This window comes from Protopterus annectens, chromosome 7.part0 (assembly GCF_019279795.1).
Source record: "Protopterus annectens isolate FY-2018-M chromosome 7.part0, PAN1.0, whole genome shotgun sequence".
Classification (NCBI taxonomy): Eukaryota; Metazoa; Chordata; order Ceratodontiformes; family Protopteridae; genus Protopterus; species Protopterus annectens.
This window is the reverse complement of record NC_056739.1, coordinates 1,794,500,050-1,794,524,321: the sequence shown is the minus strand read 5'-3', so window position 1 is coordinate 1,794,524,321 and position 24,272 is coordinate 1,794,500,050. Positions and strand designations below refer to the sequence as shown.

Genomic DNA, 24,272 nt, shown 5'->3' with positions numbered 1-24,272 from the left:
CTCAAGCTAAATGCCAAAAAGTGTATAGTCATCCCCTTTGGCAAAAACAAAGTGCCCACAAATTACCACATAGGTGGTAATCCATTAAGTACAGAAGAAGTAATTAGGGACCTGGGGACCCAAGTTGATAGCAATCTCTCATTTGACAACCACGTGGCCAAAGTGGTTAGAAAAACATTTTATATAGCCCACCTAATCATGAAGGGATTCACATCTAGATCAGGGGAGGTCATCATGCCTCTTTACTCATCCCTCATCAGGCCCATAATTGAGTACAATGCCCCTTTTGGGATGTACCTTACCAGACACCTGCAGCAACTGGAAAGACCCCAAAAGTACCTCACCAAGAGGATCAAAGGGCTCAAACAGATGCCATATGCTGCCCGGTTAAAGAAACCCCAGCTCTACTCAGTGGCATACCGCTTGTTCAAAGGCGATCTGTGCCTGATTTATAAAGCCATGTCCAACCCGGAATTAATGGACATGCTGCACCTCAGAAAATCCAAATCCCATCGAGCTATGCGCTCGAGAGACTTGAACCTCAGCACTGAAATAAATAGGACATGCTGGAGGGACAGATTCATAACCCAGAGGCTCCCTTCACTCTGGAATAAAATCCCAGTCCAGGTTAGGCAGAGTCCCTCATTGACTCTCTTCAAGAGGAATCTTGATGAGTGGATGGGAGATCGTAGGTTTACCCTGGGTATCACTTCTGTGTCACTGTTAGACAGAGGCACATTATACTAACCTCGAAAAAGGGCATAGCAAAATAAATTTAAAATGGGTGGCGAAAGCCAAACACATTCTGGCTAGGCTTATAAATGCCCTAGGGCAGATAGCCTAGTATGAACCTATGAACCTATGAACCTATATATATATATATATATATATATGCATGTTTATATATATATATATATATATATATATATATATATATATATATATATATATAGTATCATTTCAGCTGTAAATTTAATCTTCTTCACTGCTGTTGCCTCCTGCCTGAATTTTTTTTTTCTAGGTTATTTTTGCCCTCTCCCCATCTTTGCTGAACTGTGAGCTTCCCATCATTCAGTGCTCATTTGTTCCTCTACTCTAATATTTTACAGGTGATGAGGCAAGAGCTTCCTATGAGGAGAGGAGCTATAATTTAGGCAACCAGGAGGGTGCTTTTTGCTGGTACCAGCATCCTGGCAATGAAAGCATTCTTCTTCTTCTTTCAGCTTTTCCTGGTTAGGGTTCACCACAGCAGATCACCTGTCTGCTCATGATTGGCAGTGGAGTTTTTACGGGGTTGAGTTGCCAGCCTGGCACCCAACCTTCCATAGAAGGCACACACATGCACACACTCACGCCTAGGGCCAGTTTAGAGTGTCCAGTCCACCTACAGCATGTCTTTGGGATGTGGGAGGAAACCAGAGCACCTGGAGGAAACCCACGCGACTACAGGGAGGACATGCAGACTCTGCACAGTAGGCACCCCAGCCAAGGATCAAACCGGAGAACCTCTTGCTGTGAGGCGGCAATGCTAACTGCTGCACCACCGCGGCTCCCCATCGGCAATGAAAGCATTCTAAATGGCCTAATTCCATCATCTGGGCAGGGGGATGACTGTGGTGCATCACCATGGTGACCCATAATGCCCTCCCTTTACAAAACCATGTTTCTGCACACTTGCTATGAAAGGCCACCACCCATCGGTGTGTTGGTGAGCTTAATGGCTGCCTCAGGTTACCCTCTGTGTCATTCCCCCCAAAGGAGGAGGCAGTGTGTGTGTGTATGTGTGTGTGTGGGGGGGGCTCTCCCTTCTCCCAGGATGGAACCCACATTTTCCCTGCCAGCCCTATCAAGCATCCAAGCTATTAGCCAAACTCAGGTCAGCTGAGCAGTAGTCAGGTGTTTATCCCTCTATACCACCTAACCTGCCTCCTGCCTGAAATGTATACTGCTACAAACATGGATCAAAAGCACATGTAATAAAATATGAGTAATTCACGGAAACTGGTGCAATGCAAAGTCTAAAATCTTACACTTTGTGAATATCCACAATGTTGATTCCCAGGATGCTGAACTTGAGATTAACAATTTCTTTATGAAACATTAAAACAAGTTTTAAATTATTAGTACATGCATACATTTTTGGTACAGTATGTATAAATGGCTCTGTGTTAAAACAGGAAGAAGTAATGCCTGCATCAAAGCTATCATTCATTTATTTACAGTATCACTTTATTCAAAATTTAGTTAGACATTAGAGTTCATTAAAATAAAATATGCAGCAGCCCTTACGTGAGACAGACTTTCTATCACTCCCATTTGAGATGTTTGTATCCCTTGCTGAACAGAACACTGGCACAACACCTAGACTTACTGCATCAGAAGGCTTGGCTGGGTGCTGCAGTCTTCTCCCATATCCCAAATACATTTTGTATTTGAAATGTCCGTCTTCCACATTGTCTGAAGGTGTGCATGCATGCAACGTGAGATGCACTGATGTGCATGCATGCATGCAACGTGAGATGCATTGATGTGCATGCATGCAACGTGAGATGCACTGATGTGCATGCATGCATGCATGCAACGTGAGATGCACTGACATCCCAACCAACATGTTTTTCCTTGCACCCACTGAGTGCTGGGAAAGATCTGTCTCCCTTTGACACCAAACTGGATTAAGAAAGTAATTAGAGAATATATGCCTTGCCTGTTAGCATTACTCCAAGTCTGTAATTTAATCTATGTTTAGGCACAGTGCATTCAGTATCTTTTGTACAGAGTACAGATCAATGCAATGCAATACCATGACATGTTCACTTCCTACTAGGTTAATCAGTTGCATATTCAAATTCCCTATGTGTTTATAAAAAATACAATAATTTCACACAGTACTGAATATATTTGTGTACCACAATCTTCTGATAGTAGTGAAAAATAGACTAAAGCACTTACACAGCTTATATATTTTATTCCTATTCTATAATTCAGTAACAGATGCTGATGCAAAGTAGCATCTTTCTTGGAATTGATGTGCCATTGCTTTGTCATTCTAACAAAGGACATAAAAGGGATACCCATCCAAACTGCTGTAATCAGTCCATCTATTAAACAGAATCGGAGATGTTTGTGTGGAGTGGAGAACAACAAAATATTCTTCTGTCGCTGCACAGTGGTATGGATATGTTAAGATACGTGATCAAGGTTCTCAGGTGTGTCCTAACTTGCTGAGCCTTCCTTCATGTAGTTAAGTGGCCTTGAGATGCACTGACCGCTGCTTGCTGTTGGTTGCTGTTATTTGTTTTGCATTCCTTGTCTTCTCTTGGATTGCTGCTACACACAACTGTTGCGTACTCAGGGACATTTTCATTCATATAGATATGTCGGTACTGAAGTTGTGGAAGGATGGCTCCTTCATGAACCACGCTAGCATATGTAACCTCTGGCACATCTTTCACCTGAAAAATAGGCAGAATGTCAGTGATGTGTACTGGGGGAGGAATGAAAAATAGGCAGAATGCCAGTGATGTGTACTGGGGGAAGAAAAGAAGCATCACTTGCTTGTCGCTGTGACACAATGACAAGTCAAGCAGGCTGGATAATTATTCTTTTTACATTAGAATGGAAATGACTGACATTCAAAACAAGCAACTTCTTTTTCTCTGAGTAAAGTACCACAGAACCATTGATAATATTTAAAGTAATCTATTCTAAGAAATTTGGTTTTAACTTTTCTCTTAAATCTGCTTATCAATACTGGCATGTTTACACAGTGTTTCCTCAAACTAGACATGCAAACTCACCATCTGTTCAGATTTGTTGCCATCAAGTTAAAAATTAAACATCAACAATTTGCAATAAAGCATGCAGTTTCTGACAGGATCTTGCTAAACCTGAGTATATGTAAGTTAACAGAAAAATGCTGTTATATACAGCATTAGTACACATTAAAACTTACTGTGAGGTCATCAGGCTAGTAACAACGTGACAGTTTAGGAAGTGGTAAATAAGTTATATTTAGTACTTTCCACTATGGCTGTATAACTAGGCAATTAGCATACTTGGATTCAGAGGCATATCATCCTGTCTATTGCAATTCTAGAAGTCAGCTCAATGTATATCTTGCAGAGGATACCCTGCTGTGAAATAGATTTCCCAGCAACATAAAACAAAATTCATCCTTGTCCATATTCAAGTGCCACTTAGATCTATAGATGGGAAACAGAAAATTTACTCCATGACTGCCCCCTGTAATGGACAAATGCAGCTCCTAAATAATTTATCCCATGCATGGGTCCCCTCAAATTATCTGTGGTATGATCCTAGTTTTCTCAGTAGAGGTAATATACAATTAACAATGGGCTGGATTAGGCCAATTTGTAACCAAATGGGATACGTTATTTCAAGCAAAAAGGGAAATTGTGTAGAACAAAAGCAGCTAGCATAGTACTTACCTATGAACCTATGTCAGTAGCCATAGTGGAAAGCTAATTAAGAGAAAAGCATGCACCATGTCACTTTGCTAATGGTATACACGACTAATGTGTGAGTAGCTTATATAAAGCAAGGGTCATATGCATGTAAAGAATATCTATATGCATTTTTTGGATTTATCCCTTGACTTGTAGCATAGGACCCAACAACATTCCAGGATGCTTATTAAATAGCTTAAAACAGAGTCTGTCAGAGACACTGGAAAACCTCTTTAACCACAGCCTGCAGACATTCTTCGTCCTAGAGGAACGGAGGGCTGCAAAAGTCATCCCTCTGCACAACGGGGGCCTATCAACTGAGCTGGGGAACTACAGACCCATAAGCTTGAGCAGTCTTATCTGCAAGGCCATGAATAGAGAATTATTATGGACCTGATGAGTAACAACATAGGAACTCTCCAAATACTGGACCAGACCCAATTTGGCTTTGTCAAAGGGAGACCTTGCCTGCTCAATAAGTTGGACTTCGAAAAAGTCAACAGGGCCATGGATAAGGGTAAAATGGCACACGGCGCTTATCTAGACCTGGCCAAAGCTTTCAACACAATCCTCCATTCAGGGATCATAGATAAACCTACTGAGTTATAAACACCTACATCATCAGATGGATAGCCAACTGTCTGACTGACAGGACACATGTTGTCCAGATAGGTGAATCCCCTTCTGAGAAGAAACCTGTTACTAGTGGTGTCCCAAAAGGCTCAGTGTTGGGACCCCTCCTGTTTGGTATATACTTCTCTGAAGTAAAGGCCAATGTTGGGGGGCTCACCAAGTTCGGAGTTGACTGTAAGCTGGGAGCAATCACTGAATCCCCAAAACAATGTTAACATCCTACAAAACAAGCACAAAAATAGCAAATAACTGGTGTCAAAACAATGGTCTGAGACTAAATGCTAAAAAATGCCTAATCATACCCTTTGATAAATCAGATATCCCTGAAAATTATAATATTAATAGCACAGACCTAAAAGTAGACCCAGTAATGAGGGACAGAGCAAAGATGGATAGTAACTTAAACTTTGACCACTAGGTAGTGAGGATATCCTTCTGTGTGGCTCAACTTACAAGTAAGCACTTCGAATCAAGATTAAAGGAAGTCACAGTGCCATTGTACTGTGCCCTCATCAGACCCATAATTGAGTACAATGTTCTCGTCTGTGTGTACCTATCCAGACATTTACACCAATTGGAGTGACCTGAGATATTTCTCACTAAAATTATGCAAAGCATAAGACACCTATATTATGTAGACCTATCCCTTTACTCCGTCTCATATCATTTATTGAGGGGGGACTTATGCCTGACCTACAAGGCATTCTGTGATCCAGCCTGATGAAAATATTACATATTTGCAAGAAAAATTATTTGAGGGTAACACGTTCCATGGACCTGGACCTTTTTTTGTGATTCTAACAGAACTTGCTGGAGAGAAAGATTAATTTCCCAAAGGCTATCTTGTCTATGGAATAAACTTCCCATCTTCATAAAACAAAGACAATCCTTCACTTTCTTCAAAACAAATTTGAATAAATGGATGGGGAACCTTAAGTTCACGCCCAGGGTACTGCCAGTATCCCTTATGGACAGAGGCAGTCTGTAAAATGACTCAGGGCTCCAACACACAAAAAGCCCACTATCCTAATACTACCCCATTCCATATCTGTAGAATTAAGATATAATATTGTCATAGCCTGGGTATTATTGGCTAGGTTTGTAAAGGCTGTGTGCCATTTGCCTAGTAATCACTTATGAACCTATGAGCATTAGTAAGCAGAATCATGGGGCTTATGGGTATTTATGTATGTGAGCGAGAGAAGGGTGTTGAGTTGGCACGTACTGTCATATCATAGAAGGGTTGTGTGACAGTTATCACCCCCGCCAATGCTCACTGCTATGCAAACAGTCCATTTCTGAAGTACAGGTCTTACACCATGGTCATGTGTCATATTTCTCTCCAGAAACAGACTAAAGAGAAACAAATACTTGTGTATTAAGGAAACTTTAATTTATAGCACTAAAACTAACCAGAGGTATGCTGTCATGGTGAGGTAGTGGATCTAAATAATTATTGCTTTCAGGGATGTATTAACACTGGAGAGAGTTTGAGGAAGTTTCTAAATGATTGCAGTTGTCAGATCCTTGATAAATAACAGAGAGAAGCATGGGGCCTGTTTTATCTTTGTACTGCAGCCTTATGAATGAAAAAGGAAGAGGGGTATAGATCAACATAACATTGCTACTGAAGAAGTGATAAAGGAAGGGGGCGTGACCAAGATGCCAGTCTGATAGCTGCAGAAATCCATAGCTCAGCTTAGATTTTAATATCCTGACAGGAAATATACTTTACTTTTTAGAAAAATCTAACTAAAATTATACTAAAAGTTAGATTAACATAGACTCTAATATTTTCTAAAAATTAATACATAGTCAAGAGAATTTTTTAATTATTCCTGTCAAGAAGTTTTCTACTGGAGATCTCAAGATGAGCAACTCGAAGAACCCACACCAGGAGAGTGCAGTGAAGAAAGAACTACATCTTATAATAACAAACATCCAAGAACTGCCACTAAAAACATGAGCAACGTGAAGAACCCACACCAGGAGAGTGCAGTGAAGAAAGAACTACATCTTACAATAACAAACATCCAAGAACTGTCACTAAAGCATGAGCAACGTGAAGAACCCACACCAGGAGAGTGCAGTGAAGAAAGAACTACATCTTACAATAACAAACATCCAAGAACTGTCACTAAAAACATGAGCAACGTGAAGAACCCACACCAGGAGAGTGCAGTGAAGAAAGAACTACATCTTACAATAACAAACATCCAAGAACTGTCACTAAAACATGAGCAACGTGAAGAACCCACACCAGGAGAGTGCAGTGAAGAAAGAACTACATCTTATAATAACAAACATCCAAGAACTGTCACTAAAAACATGAGCAACGTGAAGAACCCACACCAGGAGAGTGCAGTGAAGAAAGAACTACATCTTATAATAACAAACATCCAAGAACTGTCACTAAAACATGAGCAACGTGAAGAACCCACACCAGGAGAGTGCAGTGAAGAAAGAACTACATCTTATAATAACAAACATCCAAGAACTGTCACTAAAAACATGAGCAACGTGAAGAACCCACACCAGGAGAGTGCAGTGAAGAAAGAACTACATCTTACAATAACAAACATCCAAGAACTGTCACTAAAAACATGAGCAACGTGAAGAACCCACACCAGGAGAGTGCAGTGAAGAAAGAACTACATCTTATAATAACAAACATCCAAGAACTGTCACTAAAAACATGAGCAACGTGAAGAACCCACACCAGGAGAGTGCAGTGAAGAAAGAACTACATCTTACAATAACAAACATCCAAGAACTGTCACTAAAAACATGAGCAACATGAAGAACCCACACCAGGAGAGTGCAGTGAAGAAAGAACTACATCTTACAATAACAAACATCCAAGAACTGTCACTAAAACATGAGCAACGTGAAGAACCCACACCAGGAGAGTGCAGTGAAGAAAGAACTACATCTTACAATAACAAACATCCAAGAACTGTCACTAAAAACATGAGCAACGTGAAGAACCCACACCAGGAGAGTGCAGTGAAGAAAGAACTACATCTTACAATAACAAACATCCAAGAACTGTCACTAAAAACATGAGCAACGTGAAGAACCCACACCAGGAGAGTGCAGTGAAGAAAGAACTACATCTTACAATAACAAACATCCAAGAACTGTCACTAAAACATGAGCAACGTGAAGAACCCACACCAGGAGAGTGCAGTGAAGAAAGAACTACATCTTACAATAACAAACATCCAAGAACTGTCACTAAAACATGAGCAACGTGAAGAACCCACACCAGGAGAGTGCAGTGAAGAAAGAACTACATCTTACAATAACAAACATCCAAGAACTGTCACTAAAAACATGAGCAACGTGAAGAACCCACACCAGGAGAGTGCAGTGAAGAAAGAACTACATCTTACAATAACAAACATCCAAGAACTGTCACTAAAAACATGAGCAACGTGAAGAACCCACACCAGGAGAGTGCAGTGAAGAAAGAACTACATCTTACAATAACAAACATCCAAGAACTGTCACTAAAAACATGAGCAACGTGAAGAACCCACACCAGGAGAGTGCAGTGAAGAAAGAACTACATCTTACAATAACAAACATCCAAGAACTGTCACTAAAAACATGAGCAACGTGAAGAACCCACACCAGGAGAGTGCAGTGAAGAAAGAACTACATCTTACAATAACAAACATCCAAGAACTGTCACTAAAAACATGAGCAACGTGAAGAACCCACACCAGGAGAGTGCAGTGAAGAAAGAACTACATCTTACAATAACAAACATCCAAGAACTGTCACTAAAAACATGAGCAACGTGAAGAACCCACACCAGGAGAGTGCAGTGAAGAAAGAACTACATCTTATAATAACAAACATCCAAGAACTGTCACTAAAACATGAGCAACGTGAAGAACCCACACCAGGAGAGTGCAGTGAAGAAAGAACTACATCTTATAATAACAAACATCCAAGAACTGTCACTAAAAACATGAGCAACGTGAAGAACCCACACCAGGAGAGTGCAGTGAAGAAAGAACTACATCTTATAATAACAAACATCCAAGAACTGTCACTAAAAACATGAGCAACGTGAAGAACCCACACCAGGAGAGTGCAGTGAAGAAAGAACTACATCTTATAATAACAAACATCCAAGAACTGTCACTAAAAACATGAGCAACGTGAAGAACCCACACCAGGAGAGTGCAGTGAAGAAAGAACTACATCTTACAATAACAAACATCCAAGAACTGTCACTAAAACATGAGCAACGTGAAGAACCCACACCAGGAGAGTGCAGTGAAGAAAGAACTACATCTTACAATAACAAACATCCAAGAACTGTCACTAAAAACATGAGCAACGTGAAGAACCCACACCAGGAGAGTGCAGTGAAGAAAGAACTACATCTTACAATAACAAACATCCAAGAACTGTCACTAAAACATGAGCAACGTGAAGAACCCACACCAGGAGAGTGCAGTGAAGAAAGAACTACATCTTACAATAACAAACATCCAAGAACTGTCACTAAAAACATGAGCAACGTGAAGAACCCACACCAGGAGAGTGCAGTGAAGAAAGAACTACATCTTACAATAACAAACATCCAAGAACTGTCACTAAAAACATGAGCAACGTGAAGAACCCACACCAGGAGAGTGCAGTGAAGAAAGAACTACATCTTACAATAACAAACATCCAAGAACTGTCACTAAAAACATGAGCAACGTGAAGAACCCACACCAGGAGAGTGCAGTGAAGAAAGAACTACATCTTACAATAACAAACATCCAAGAACTGTCACTAAAAACATGAGCAACGTGAAGAACCCACACCAGGAGAGTGCAGTGAAGAAAGAACTACATCTTACAATAACAAACATCCAAGAACTGTCACTAAAACATGAGCAACGTGAAGAACCCACACCAGGAGAGTGCAGTGAAGAAAGAACTACATCTTACAATAACAAACATCCAAGAACTGTCACTAAAACATGAGCAACGTGAAGAACCCACACCAGGAGAGTGCAGTGAAGAAAGAACTACATCTTACAATAACAAACATCCAAGAACTGTCACTAAAAACATGAGCAACGTGAAGAACCCACACCAGGAGAGTGCAGTGAAGAAAGAACTACATCTTACAATAACAAACATCCAAGAACTGTCACTAAAAACATGAGCAACGTGAAGAACCCACACCAGGAGAGTGCAGTGAAGAAAGAACTACATCTTACAATAACAAACATCCAAGAACTGTCACTAAAAACATGAGCAACGTGAAGAACCCACACCAGGAGAGTGCAGTGAAGAAAGAACTACATCTTATAATAACAAACATCCAAGAACTGTCACTAAAACATGAGCAACGTGAAGAACCCACACCAGGAGAGTGCAGTGAAGAAAGAACTACATCTTACAATAACAAACATCCAAGAACTGTCACTAAAACATGAGCAACGTGAAGAACCCACACCAGGAGAGTGCAGTGAAGAAAGAACTACATCTTACAATAACAAACATCCAAGAACTGTCACTAAAAACATGAGCAACGTGAAGAACCCACACCAGGAGAGTGCAGTGAAGAAAGAACTACATCTTACAATAACAAACATCCAAGAACTGTCACTAAAACATGAGCAACGTGAAGAACCCACACCAGGAGAGTGCAGTGAAGAAAGAACTACATCTTACAATAACAAACATCCAAGAACTGTCACTAAAAACATGAGCAACGTGAAGAACCCACACCAGGAGAGTGCAGTGAAGAAAGAACTACATCTTACAATAACAAACATCCAAGAACTGTCACTAAAAACATGAGCAACGTGAAGAACCCACACCAGGAGAGTGCAGTGAAGAAAGAACTACATCTTACAATAACAAACATCCAAGAACTGTCACTAAAAACATGAGCAACGTGAAGAACCCACACCAGGAGAGTGCAGTGAAGAAAGAACTACATCTTACAATAACAAACATCCAAGAACTGTCACTAAAAACATGAGCAACGTGAAGAACCCACACCAGGAGAGTGCAGTGAAGAAAGAACTACATCTTACAATAACAAACATCCAAGAACTGTCACTAAAAACATGAGCAACGTGAAGAACCCACACCAGGAGAGTGCAGTGAAGAAAGAACTACATCTTACAATAACAAACATCCAAGAACTGTCACTAAAACATGAGCAACGTGAAGAACCCACACCAGGAGAGTGCAGTGAAGAAAGAACTACATCTTACAATAACAAACATCCAAGAACTGTCACTAAAAACATGAGCAACGTGAAGAACCCACACCAGGAGAGTGCAGTGAAGAAAGAACTACATCTTACAATAACAAACATCCAAGAACTGTCACTAAAACATGAGCAACGTGAAGAACCCACACCAGGAGAGTGCAGTGAAGAAAGAACTACATCTTACAATAACAAACATCCAAGAACTGTCACTAAAAACATGAGCAACGTGAAGAACCCACACCAGGAGAGTGCAGTGAAGAAAGAACTACATCTTACAATAACAAACATCCAAGAACTGTCACTAAAAACATGAGCAACGTGAAGAACCCACACCAGGAGAGTGCAGTGAAGAAAGAACTACATCTTACAATAACAAACATCCAAGAACTGTCACTAAAAACATGAGCAACGTGAAGAACCCACACCAGGAGAGTGCAGTGAAGAAAGAACTACATCTTACAATAACAAACATCCAAGAACTGTCACTAAAAACATGAGCAACGTGAAGAACCCACACCAGGAGAGTGCAGTGAAGAAAGAACTACATCTTACAATAACAAACATCCAAGAACTGTCACTAAAACATGAGCAACGTGAAGAACCCACACCAGGAGAGTGCAGTGAAGAAAGAACTACATCTTACAATAACAAACATCCAAGAACTGTCACTAAAAACATGAGCAACGTGAAGAACCCACACCAGGAGAGTGCAGTGAAGAAAGAACTACATCTTACAATAACAAACATCCAAGAACTGTCACTAAAAACATGAGCAACGTGAAGAACCCACACCAGGAGAGTGCAGTGAAGAAAGAACTACATCTTACAATAACAAACATCCAAGAACTGTCACTAAAAACATGAGCAACGTGAAGAACCCACACCAGGAGAGTGCAGTGAAGAAAGAACTACATCTTACAATAACAAACATCCAAGAACTGTCACTAAAACATGAGCAACGTGAAGAACCCACACCAGGAGAGTGCAGTGAAGAAAGAACTACATCTTACAATAACAAACATCCAAGAACTGTCACTAAAACATGAGCAACGTGAAGAACCCACACCAGGAGAGTGCAGTGAAGAAAGAACTACATCTTACAATAACAAACATCCAAGAACTGTCACTAAAAACATGAGCAACGTGAAGAACCCACACCAGGAGAGTGCAGTGAAGAAAGAACTACATCTTATAATAACAAACATCCAAGAACTGTCACTAAAAACATGAGCAACGTGAAGAACCCACACCAGGAGAGTGCAGTGAAGAAAGAACTACATCTTACAATAACAAACATCCAAGAACTGTCACTAAAAACATGAGCAACGTGAAGAACCCACACCAGGAGAGTGCAGTGAAGAAAGAACTACATCTTATAATAACAAACATCCAAGAACTGTCACTAAAACATGAGCAACGTGAAGAACCCACACCAGGAGAGTGCAGTGAAGAAAGAACTACATCTTATAATAACAAACATCCAAGAACTGTCACTAAAAACATGAGCAACGTGAAGAACCCACACCAGGAGAGTGCAGTGAAGAAAGAACTACATCTTACAATAACAAACATCCAAGAACTGTCACTAAAAACATGAGCAACGTGAAGAACCCACACCAGGAGAGTGCAGTGAAGAAAGAACTACATCTTACAATAACAAACATCCAAGAACTGTCACTAAAAACATGAGCAACGTGAAGAACCCACACCAGGAGAGTGCAGTGAAGAAAGAACTACATCTTACAATAACAAACATCCAAGAACTGTCACTAAAAACATGAGCAACGTGAAGAACCCACACCAGGAGAGTGCAGTGAAGAAAGAACTACATCTTACAATAACAAACATCCAAGAACTGTCACTAAAAACATGAGCAACGTGAAGAACCCACACCAGGAGAGTGCAGTGAAGAAAGAACTACATCTTACAATAACAAACATCCAAGAACTGTCACTAAAAACATGAGCAACGTGAAGAACCCACACCAGGAGAGTGCAGTGAAGAAAGAACTACATCTTACAATAACAAACATCCAAGAACTGTCACTAAAAACATGAGCAACGTGAAGAACCCACACCAGGAGAGTGCAGTGAAGAAAGAACTACATCTTACAATAACAAACATCCAAGAACTGTCACTAAAACATGAGCAACGTGAAGAACCCACACCAGGAGAGTGCAGTGAAGAAAGAACTACATCTTACAATAACAAACATCCAAGAACTGTCACTAAAAACATGAGCAACGTGAAGAACCCACACCAGGAGAGTGCAGTGAAGAAAGAACTACATCTTACAATAACAAACATCCAAGAACTGTCACTAAAACATGAGCAACGTGAAGAACCCACACCAGGAGAGTGCAGTGAAGAAAGAACTACATCTTACAATAACAAACATCCAAGAACTGTCACTAAAAACATGAGCAACGTGAAGAACCCACACCAGGAGAGTGCAGTGAAGAAAGAACTACATCTTACAATAACAAACATCCAAGAACTGTCACTAAAAACATGAGCAACGTGAAGAACCCACACCAGGAGAGTGCAGTGAAGAAAGAACTACATCTTACAATAACAAACATCCAAGAACTGTCACTAAAAACATGAGCAACGTGAAGAACCCACACCAGGAGAGTGCAGTGAAGAAAGAACTACATCTTACAATAACAAACATCCAAGAACTGTCACTAAAACATGAGCAACGTGAAGAACCCACACCAGGAGAGTGCAGTGAAGAAAGAACTACATCTTACAATAACAAACATCCAAGAACTGTCACTAAAAACATGAGCAACGTGAAGAACCCACACCAGGAGAGTGCAGTGAAGAAAGAACTACATCTTACAATAACAAACATCCAAGAACTGTCACTAAAAACATGAGCAACGTGAAGAACCCACACCAGGAGAGTGCAGTGAAGAAAGAACTACATCTTACAATAACAAACATCCAGGAACTGTCACTAAAACATGAGCAACGTGAAGAACCCACACCAGGAGAGTGCAGTGAAGAAAGAACTACATCTTACAATAACAAACATCCAAGAACTGTCACTAAAACATGAGCAACGTGAAGAACCCACACCAGGAGAGTGCAGTGAAGAAAGAACTACATCTTACAATAACAAACATCCAAGAACTGTCACTAAAAACATGAGCAACGTGAAGAACCCACACCAGGAGAGTGCAGTGAAGAAAGAACTACATCTTACAATAACAAACATCCAAGAACTGTCACTAAAAACATGAGCAACGTGAAGAACCCACACCAGGAGAGTGCAGTGAAGAAAGAACTACATCTTACAATAACAAACATCCAAGAACTGTCACTAAAACATGAGCAACGTGAAGAACCCACACCAGGAGAGTGCAGTGAAGAAAGAACTACATCTTACAATAACAAACATCCAAGAACTGTCACTAAAAACATGAGCAACGTGAAGAACCCACACCAGGAGAGTGCAGTGAAGAAAGAACTACATCTTACAATAACAAACATCCAAGAACTGTCACTAAAAACATGAGCAACGTGAAGAACCCACACCAGGAGAGTGCAGTGAAGAAAGAACTACATCTTACAATAACAAACATCCAAGAACTGTCACTAAAAACATGAGCAACGTGAAGAACCCACACCAGGAGAGTGCAGTGAAGAAAGAACTACATCTTACAATAACAAACATCCAAGAACTGTCACTAAAAACATGAGCAACGTGAAGAACCCACACCAGGAGAGTGCAGTGAAGAAAGAACTACATCTTACAATAACAAACATCCAAGAACTGTCACTAAAACATGAGCAACGTGAAGAACCCACACCAGGAGAGTGCAGTGAAGAAAGAACTACATCTTACAATAACAAACATCCAAGAACTGTCACTAAAAACATGAGCAACGTGAAGAACCCACACCAGGAGAGTGCAGTGAAGAAAGAACTACATCTTACAATAACAAACATCCAGGAACTGTCACTAAAAACATGAGCAACGTGAAGAACCCACACCAGGAGAGTGCAGTGAAGAAAGAACTACATCTTACAATAACAAACATCCAAGAACTGTCACTAAAAACATGAGCAACGTGAAGAACCCACACCAGGAGAGTGCAGTGAAGAAAGAACTACATCTTACAATAACAAACATCCAAGAACTTGTCACTAAAAAATGACAAATTCAAAAAAAAATGGATATATCAAACAAGAAGAAAGAAAAAAACTGGAACTAACAAATATGGAATAGTAAAAAAACAATCTGAACAGATTCTTGCCTTAGAGGAAACAGTGACTGACCTAGATACTAGAGTGACAGAAAATGAACATCACAATGAATTTCTTCTGAAACAAAACAGGCTGATTGAGAAACTGAAGACCTTGAAAGTAGATCAAAGAGGAATAACATAAGAATATATGGAATTCCTGAAAAAGAAGATGGTGCTAACATGATTCAATTCCTCAATAATTGGTTTCCATCAGCATTAAACATGCCTGAATCCCTCTCTTTTGGAAGTGAGAGGTCTCATCAGTCCCTGGCAAATCCAGCTTCATCTCTGAGTTCATCTAACTCCAGGTCTATAATACTGAGATTTCTTTCCTCGTAAGACAAGGACTTAGTGCTGAAATCAGCTTGAACTAATTTCCTATCAAGATGGGTGAAAAAGTTTTTTGTTTTGACAATGACTACACCTCTACAGTCATATCCAGAAGAAAGGCATGTGTTCCTCTAATTAAGTCCTTGAAAAAAGCCAATATTAAAGCTCAAATTCTTTTTCCTGCAAGAATAAAAATCACCTTGCAAGAAGGAGTAGAGATCTTTGATTCCCTACAAGAAGCAGTAGAATTTATCAAAAAGAAGAAAATACTGTCGGACATAGAAGAAATGGAATGGTCAACCTGGAGTTTGAAAAGACAGGCAACAAAAATGGATGGTCTGTGAAGGAAGGAGCAAACAAAACTAAGAAACTAAAGGACAAATGAACAAATTCCTTCTAATTTTAAATGCTTTGTTTTATGAATCGTAATATATTTGATTCTGGAAAGTCACTATACTATAAGGTAATGTGAATCATCTTTATTATTAACTTTCTCTTTTCCTTTCTATATCTACTTCTTCTATTTACATACAGAACTAAGTATTTAAATAACATTCTCTCTTTCTCTCTCTCTCTCTCCTTTCTTCATATTCTTTTTTGTTACCAATGTTCCTTTCTCTCTTTTCCCCATTATAAGCACTTTACATACTTTTCCCTTTTAAATGACTACAAATGATGTATGTCTTCTAATTCTTCAATAATAGTATAATTTAACTTAATACCAAAGTGCATTTTTTCTAGTGGGTCAGTGGTGGGTAACAAGGTGTTTCTGATTAGTGTTTCTAACTAGATATTTTAGACTCTTTGTTTAGATACATTTCAACATTAATACAGTACAGTAATGGTGTTTTATAGATAGCTAAATATAAGTTTTATATATATATATATATATACACACACACACACACACACACACACACACACACACACACACACACACACACACATACACACATATATGTATATATATACAGGGTCTATATCACATTATCGAACTTCCAAAATGTCGAACACCATAAGCTCGAACTTGGAAGTTTGAAATGTGATATAAGTGAAACCTCAGAACAGCAAATTTTTTCCCAGGGAAAAAAATTGCTGTTCCGAGAAACACACACACACACAACACAAGCACACCACAAACCTATGTCTAATATGGGGGGCTTTGCCTCCCACACCCCCTGACATGGGGAGCTGTGCCCCACACCCCCCTACTTAAATATACCAACTCCAAGATCACACCACAGTGGAGGAAATAGTGAAGCTGCGGAACGGCTCACCGAATTCTTGCCCTGGGTAAGAATTTGCTGTTCCGCGGCTTCGATATTTTCAGCATTTGTGGTTCCAAGTTCAATGTAATGCCGCTCATTATTATATAATTATCAGCTTTCACGGTTATGATAAACACCCATATATATATATATATATATATATATATATATATATATATATATATATATATATATATATATATATACACACACACACACACACACACACACACACACACATACTAGGTTCCCTTTTTTTTCTCTCTCTGGTCTGGTTAACTGGTGAGTAAATGATTGAAATGTTACAATATGATTTCTGATTTGAGGCAGCTGTTGTTACTACTAAATAGCTGTTTTTAAATGAAAGGGTTCATTTTTTCATGATGTTGAAGTTTTGTGAGGAAACTGGTGGTCGGTTTGACTGTTCTCATTGTGGAGATTCATGACATGCACTGACAAGGCAGCTTGAGAGTTTTTTTTTCTATCTGTAAACTCTAAAAGCTTCAAGATCTGAATTTCCCGCCGAAAATGCTTTTTTCTTCATTAGAGACAACTTCTGTTGTACATGAGCCTATTTAGATACTTTTTAACAAGTTTATGATGTTGCAGCTTGAGGAAACAATAGTGATGACATCATTTGACCTTTTGAACTTTTCAAATTGTTGTACTTAGAATTCTTTGTACTTGCATATTATCGCAACCAGTTTTGCGTGGTTGCAGAAACCGCATACCTGCAGCCAGACGAGTCCCAGAAACACTTCAAACTACTGATCCTAGTCCTTACTACTGGACAAAAAGTTTACATTACTTGCAGGAACAGGACCAATTTCAGAAATCATCCTCCTGTTTTGCATACATTACAGATGCACGCTTGACTTATCATCACTGCTGCCATACTGTCTGTTGCAATATTTGCACAGAGTACTTTGAATCTTTCACATAAGGAAAACAACCAGGTTTCTGAAGTCGCATACTTTATTCTGTTTCTTACAAGAGAGGTTTGTTAAGCTAGTATGTAGTAGTGTGCCACAGTGGGTATGAGGCAGCGGGTAGAGGAATAACAGTGAAAAATGCTGATAGTGGACTTGTTTGCTGTCACTTGCCGTGCATCCTACTCACCTGCTCTCATTCAATTGTGTAGCCCTCCACAACTACACGCTAGTAAAGTACATCATTATGAAAGCCGTAGCCGTAATCCCTAAAGTCCCCATCTGGTCCCTAAACCAAATCTTCACTCCTTAACCATAAAACTTCCCTAAATTCTCCTCACATTTTAAACTCCTTCCTAACAACTTTAACACTAAAGTGAAGTCCTGCCTGCATCGAGAAAAGACAATCGTTTTACACTTTGCTCGGATGCCAGTCGTATTGGGTTATTTCTTTTGAATGCATTATGCACTTGTACTTATTCTCTTACTTTCTTATCTTTTATTTTCTTTTCGAACACTTGGCTTTTCAGGGGAAAAAGGAAAGTGCGGTAGTTTGAGATGACATTGCAACTTACAGGTGCTCAGAAATCTGGTTGCGATAATACGTAAGTACCGAATTCTTTTCTCTTGAAATTCTGTTATCCTTCAATAGATGCTTTAAGTGGTAAATAATTAATTCTGATAAAAGTGTTTAACTGCTTTGAAAATGCCTATGTTCTCTTATTGATGCATATATTCTGCAGATTCAATGACACTATTAGTAACTAAATGACATCAAGTGAACTAGGAGCTGCATTAGAAACTCATTATGCATATTAACATCCGACTTATGTTATAGGTTCCTAGGTTAGTACTAGGCTTTCGGCCCTAGGGAGTATACAAGCCTAGCCATAACAATTCCCTGGCTATTTTTTCCCTGGACCCCTGTCAAGCAGGGCGACTGATGCGATCCCCAAGGTGATCGTATAATAGTCCAAATAATCAGCCCTTGCAAGTTTCAAACACAGAACCCTACACACCATAGCCACAGTGATTTACCACTAAGCCATTTTAGCTGTTATAACTAAACCTTTAGTAACTAAACAGAGTGTTGTGAGGTCCCCCTTCTCTCTCTCTCTCTCCCTTTCTCTCTCTCCGCCATTCCTGATGAAAGATGTCAACATAGATATTAATACATATGAGCAATATGTGTATAATTGCAAAATATAATAGTTATGTTGTAATAAGTGTTATATGTATATTCAACAGATTCTTACATGAAAAATGTTAGATAGATGACTGAAAAAATTGTTATATCATCTGATGTTTCTTGAAAAGTCTTGGAAATATTGACAATCTTCTTAACCTTTAGCTTCTAATGTTTATACATACTTTGATCTGATGTGTATTTCTGGCATATCTACTTATTAGAGGTGATATTATCATATGTGACATATTCATATAGCTTCAGCTATATTGAACACTCTCATTCTGATGTATATTTCATGGATTCAGATTTCTTTAGTTGCTTTCATAATGCTTTTCTTTTTTGTTTTTATACTATATTCTAAGCAGTGATGGATAATTTGTGTATTTTGGTGTTGGAGAGGTGGTGGATGAATGGTTTAGTTAAGTTTTTAACTAAACCAGAAACTTTATGTTTCCTGCATGTGTTTGTAAATAGTTTTGGGTGTTTGAAAGTAGTGCTTAATACACATTATTCATCCATGATATGTAAGTTTTCAGTAGATTTCAAGTCAACATGGAAGAAAAGCCTTTCAGTTAGTAATAAGATACACATTATGCCAATGGTTTATAAATGTTTATCATTAAATATTAATGGTTTGAACAATAATGTCAAAAGAGCTGGTTTGCTTAAATATATCAAAATGCATAAAGCCCAGATCATCTTTTTTACAGGAAGCCCATCTATTAAGAAAAGTTCTACAAAATACTCATTTAATGGCTATACCATTCTGGCTGATTCATGTTTTAAGTCTAAGAGAAGGGGCACTCTTATTCTATGGAAAATACTTATACTATGCCAAGAATTATAGATACAATTTCAGATAAAGATGGGGATGCTAAGCATGGTTATTTTGGAAATCAATAGGAAGTACTATACCTTGATAAATACATACTGGATACCAGGACTAAGTACTAAATACGTTGACAAATATCTGGACCTCATTACTTTAAATGCAAAAGGGGAAATCATAGCAACAGGTGATTTTAGCTGCCTATTATCAGGCAATGATACCTCTAAAAATGGTAAAATAAAACTAACATCTCAAGCCAAGAAGTTAAATGACTTTACAAACCAGATGAACCTTAAGGATATACATGGTCTAAGAGAACATTATTCCTTATTCTGTACTCACTAGTCATATCAGTTTGGTACACAAACAAACATTGATAAGGTCTTTGTATCAAATAATATATACTCTAAAATAAGTGACATATCTATAATGAATTGTCCACTTTTGGACCATAATTCTATAAACTTTACATTAACTATGTACACAGATGATTTAAGATTTTCTACAGTGAATTCCTGCTTACATAACTAAGTTAAAAGACTTTAGGGAATGGATAATGAAAGAAATAGACATAAAAACACAGGCTGCATCCCACAAGGCAAATGTTTTGTTAGCAAAAACGATAAATATGAACAGTCCAAAATATAAAAAGGTAACGAGACAACCAGGCAGTTCACCAAATATGCACTTTATTTGTACAAACGGTAAGCGCTTTCACTAACAAGCTTCCTCAGACCATATATTCCCCATAAAAATATTTCTCTTTAAATATAAGTCATGACCAATCACAATTAAGCACATCAGCCATATGGTAGAATAAAATCTTGGTACCTTAAAAAAAGGAGAGAGTGGGACAAAGAACTTACAAACAAAATAGACAAGATAAAAATGGATGCAAAACCAAATAACAAAGTAGCACATAATGAAATTACTAAGTTGAATCAAAAATACTTAGAAGTTCTGAATCATAAGGTAGCCATAAACCTGGAAAAATTGAAATTACAATCTTATGCTGTAAATCCGAAATATCTACATAAAATAGTGGTAAGATCCAAAAAAAAATAAATAATCAAAATCTTATTAACGAGATTAAATATAAAAGTGACGATTCAGTTAAGAGTACATCTAACTTAAGGGGCATATTAGAAAAGTGTTCAAAAACTACTATAAAGATATAAATAATAACATGCCACTTTTGGAGACAGATAATGTAATAAATACTTTTATTCAAGAAAATATAACTACTAAGGTATCAATGCAACAAAATAATATATAAAATAAATAAATAACACTAACAGATGCGAAAGAGCAAATAAAAATGTAAAAGATAATAAAGCTCCTGGACTGGATGGAATAATTCCTGAACTATATAAGATTTTTCCTGAATATATAATAAAGAAAATGATGAGTGCCTTTACTAAGGTTAAGCAAGAATGTATAACACCCCCATCGTGGAAATATTCAATTATCTCCCCAAATTAAAACAAGGTAAGGAGCCCAAATCTTGTGATTCATATAGGCCACTTTCGTTAGTACACACTAATTATAACATTTTCATGGCAATATTAGCTAATATGATAAAGAAAATATTACCTAATCTAATACATAATGATCAGTCAGGGTTCATTCTTCATAGAAAAGTGCAAAATAATATTATTGGATTACTATCTTTAATAGACATAGCATGCAAATACAAAAAAAAATATTATCAGCCTAGACATGGTCTTATCTATAAACAATTCTGATTGGTTTTGAATTCTCCTCAGATTTTGTCAACTTATTAATGAAAAATTATAGTGGGGCACAAGCTTATGTGAAAATCAGATCATGTCTATCCTCACCACTAGAAATCCTCAAGGGAACTAGACAAGGTTGCCCCTTGTCACCATTATTGTTTGCTCTTTCAATGTAACCTTTTGCTACATATAGCAGAAACAAGCACAATATAAAAGGATTTCAAATTAATCAGGACTATTGTCCTAAGTTACAGTTATTTGCTGATGATATGTTGTTAACGTTGGGTAATATTGATGGTTCTTTGCATGATGTTATAAATACATTAAGCAAGTTTGAAAGAATTTCAGGGCTTAAATTTAATCATAATAAATCCAAAACATTACTAATTAACAAAAAGATCAACAAAAATTTAAGAGAGCATATCCTGTTTAATTCAGGTCTATATTTGAACATCGAAGTTTCAAAACTTCGAATGTTCTAATATCGACCCCTATTCAGAAAAAGCTGAAAACATCAAACATACAGAACAGCAAATTTTTTCCCTAAAAAATTTGCTGTTCCAAAACACATACACACTACACAAGCACACCAAACAAAGAGCAATCCACACACATACACCTAAAATCTTACACCTAACCCTACACTAAACTATACACACACCACTAACTATCCACTTACCTTAACCCAAACCCTAACCCTAAGGTCCGTCACTATCGCACACTCACCTCACCCGCACCCCAACCCTAACTCGCCTACCCCTCCCTAACCCTCTCGTCCACACAATCGCACACATACCTAACCCGCGCCCTAACTCACCTAACCCGCCCTAACCCTCACATCCACACAATCGTACACATACCTAACCTGCACCCTAACTAACCTAACCCACACTCAATCGCACACTTACCTGAACCCAACCCGTAACTTTCCACCACAGCGCTGAAAATACCAAAGCAACAGAAATGGACAACCAAATTCTTTCCCTAGGAAAAAATTCGGTTTTCTGTTGCTTCGATATTTTCAGCTTTCACTGTTCTAATATAGACCCGTTTAATTCAGAGAATGATTTATTAGAATATTTGGGTGTCAATATACAGAGTACATGGAAAGAGTCTGTTAAACTAAACTACAATAATTTAATAACCACCATTAGTGAACTAATCAAAAGATGGAATAAAATGTTCTTCATAATGGAGGATAGGCTGTCTTTAATTAAAATGACAATTTTACCTAAAAGTTAGTTTTATATGCAATTATTGATACTACCCCCTCCCAAAAACGTATTTAAAAAATTAGATTCCATGCTACTTAAAATTTTATGGTTCCCCTTAAAACCTAGGATTGCATATAAATGGCACATTAGAGCTTGGAACAGTAATGGGATAGCATACCCTAGCTTAGATCTTTATTCCAAATCAGTTATAAATAATGTAATATTACACTGGATCACACCTACCTCTATATCTATAGTATTGTTGTTCTTTTATTGTATTTGTTATATGTACATATGCGTATGTTTATAATGAAAACAAAATAAATTTTTTTTTGGAAAAAATAAAGGAGGAGGAGCTTGGAGTAGAACATATATCAGGGATTGGCTATCGGAGAGAAATGGGAGGGGTGTTATTAATAATATGTACTCCTGCCAAGGAAAGACAGGTGAGAGAAATTTCTTCTGGCCACTGCTGGGAAAATAACAATATGGCTATAGATGGGACAGGTGTTATGTTTCCTCTTCATTTCTGCAGTGGACATAACCATTGAGTGGAAGATGGGCTATGCTTTATTCTACTCACAGGCAGAGCACAACAGTGGAGATAATCAAAAGGTTCAATCTTTGTATCTAGGGCTATCAGGCAGAGAACAACAGGATGATTGGGGGGATTTCTAACAATTGCTTGAATGACTGACATGACAAGTAAGGGGAAATCGAAGGAGGGTTTATATTTTGTTATCATCCAGGTCACATAACAGAGATCTTATGGCACTAGGAGAAGATCTTGCCAAAGCACTGGGTATGCTACATACAGTGTGTGTTGCTGGTTCTGTCAGATGAAATTCTACCCTCTTCTTCCATATCTCCAGCAGAAGTCTTACTTAAGCACAGTCTTCTCTCAGAATTCTTGAAAGTGGTCAAAAGAAGACACACACACACACACACACACACACACACACACACACACACACACACACACACATCATCATCATCAAGTCCATGGTGGATGTCAGAAGACGGAATATTCTTCTTTCCCCTATTTTTTCATGATCTCTGCAGTACCTGAAAGAAAGTATAGTCCCCTCCCAACATTCCTCACAGTCATGTCTCCAGGAGATATGGGCTAGATAGATAGATATATCAGTATAGATATAGATTTGAAATATGTGTGGTCCCAGATTG

At 38.3% G+C, this 24,272-nt stretch overlaps 1 protein-coding gene across 1 annotated transcript in view; it reads right to left on the bottom strand.

Moving 5' to 3' along the window:
• Positions 1–2,210: 2,210 nt before the first annotated feature.
• LOC122806192 (B- and T-lymphocyte attenuator-like) overlaps positions 2,211–24,272 on the bottom strand; it is a 137,588-nt gene continuing 115,526 nt past the window's right edge. Inside the window, exon 5 of the mRNA XM_044076424.1 lies at positions 2,211–3,452. Coding sequence (XP_043932359.1) covers positions 3,234–3,452 — 219 coding nt within the window. The 3' untranslated portion in view covers positions 2,211–3,233. The remainder of the gene's footprint in view (positions 3,453–24,272) is intronic.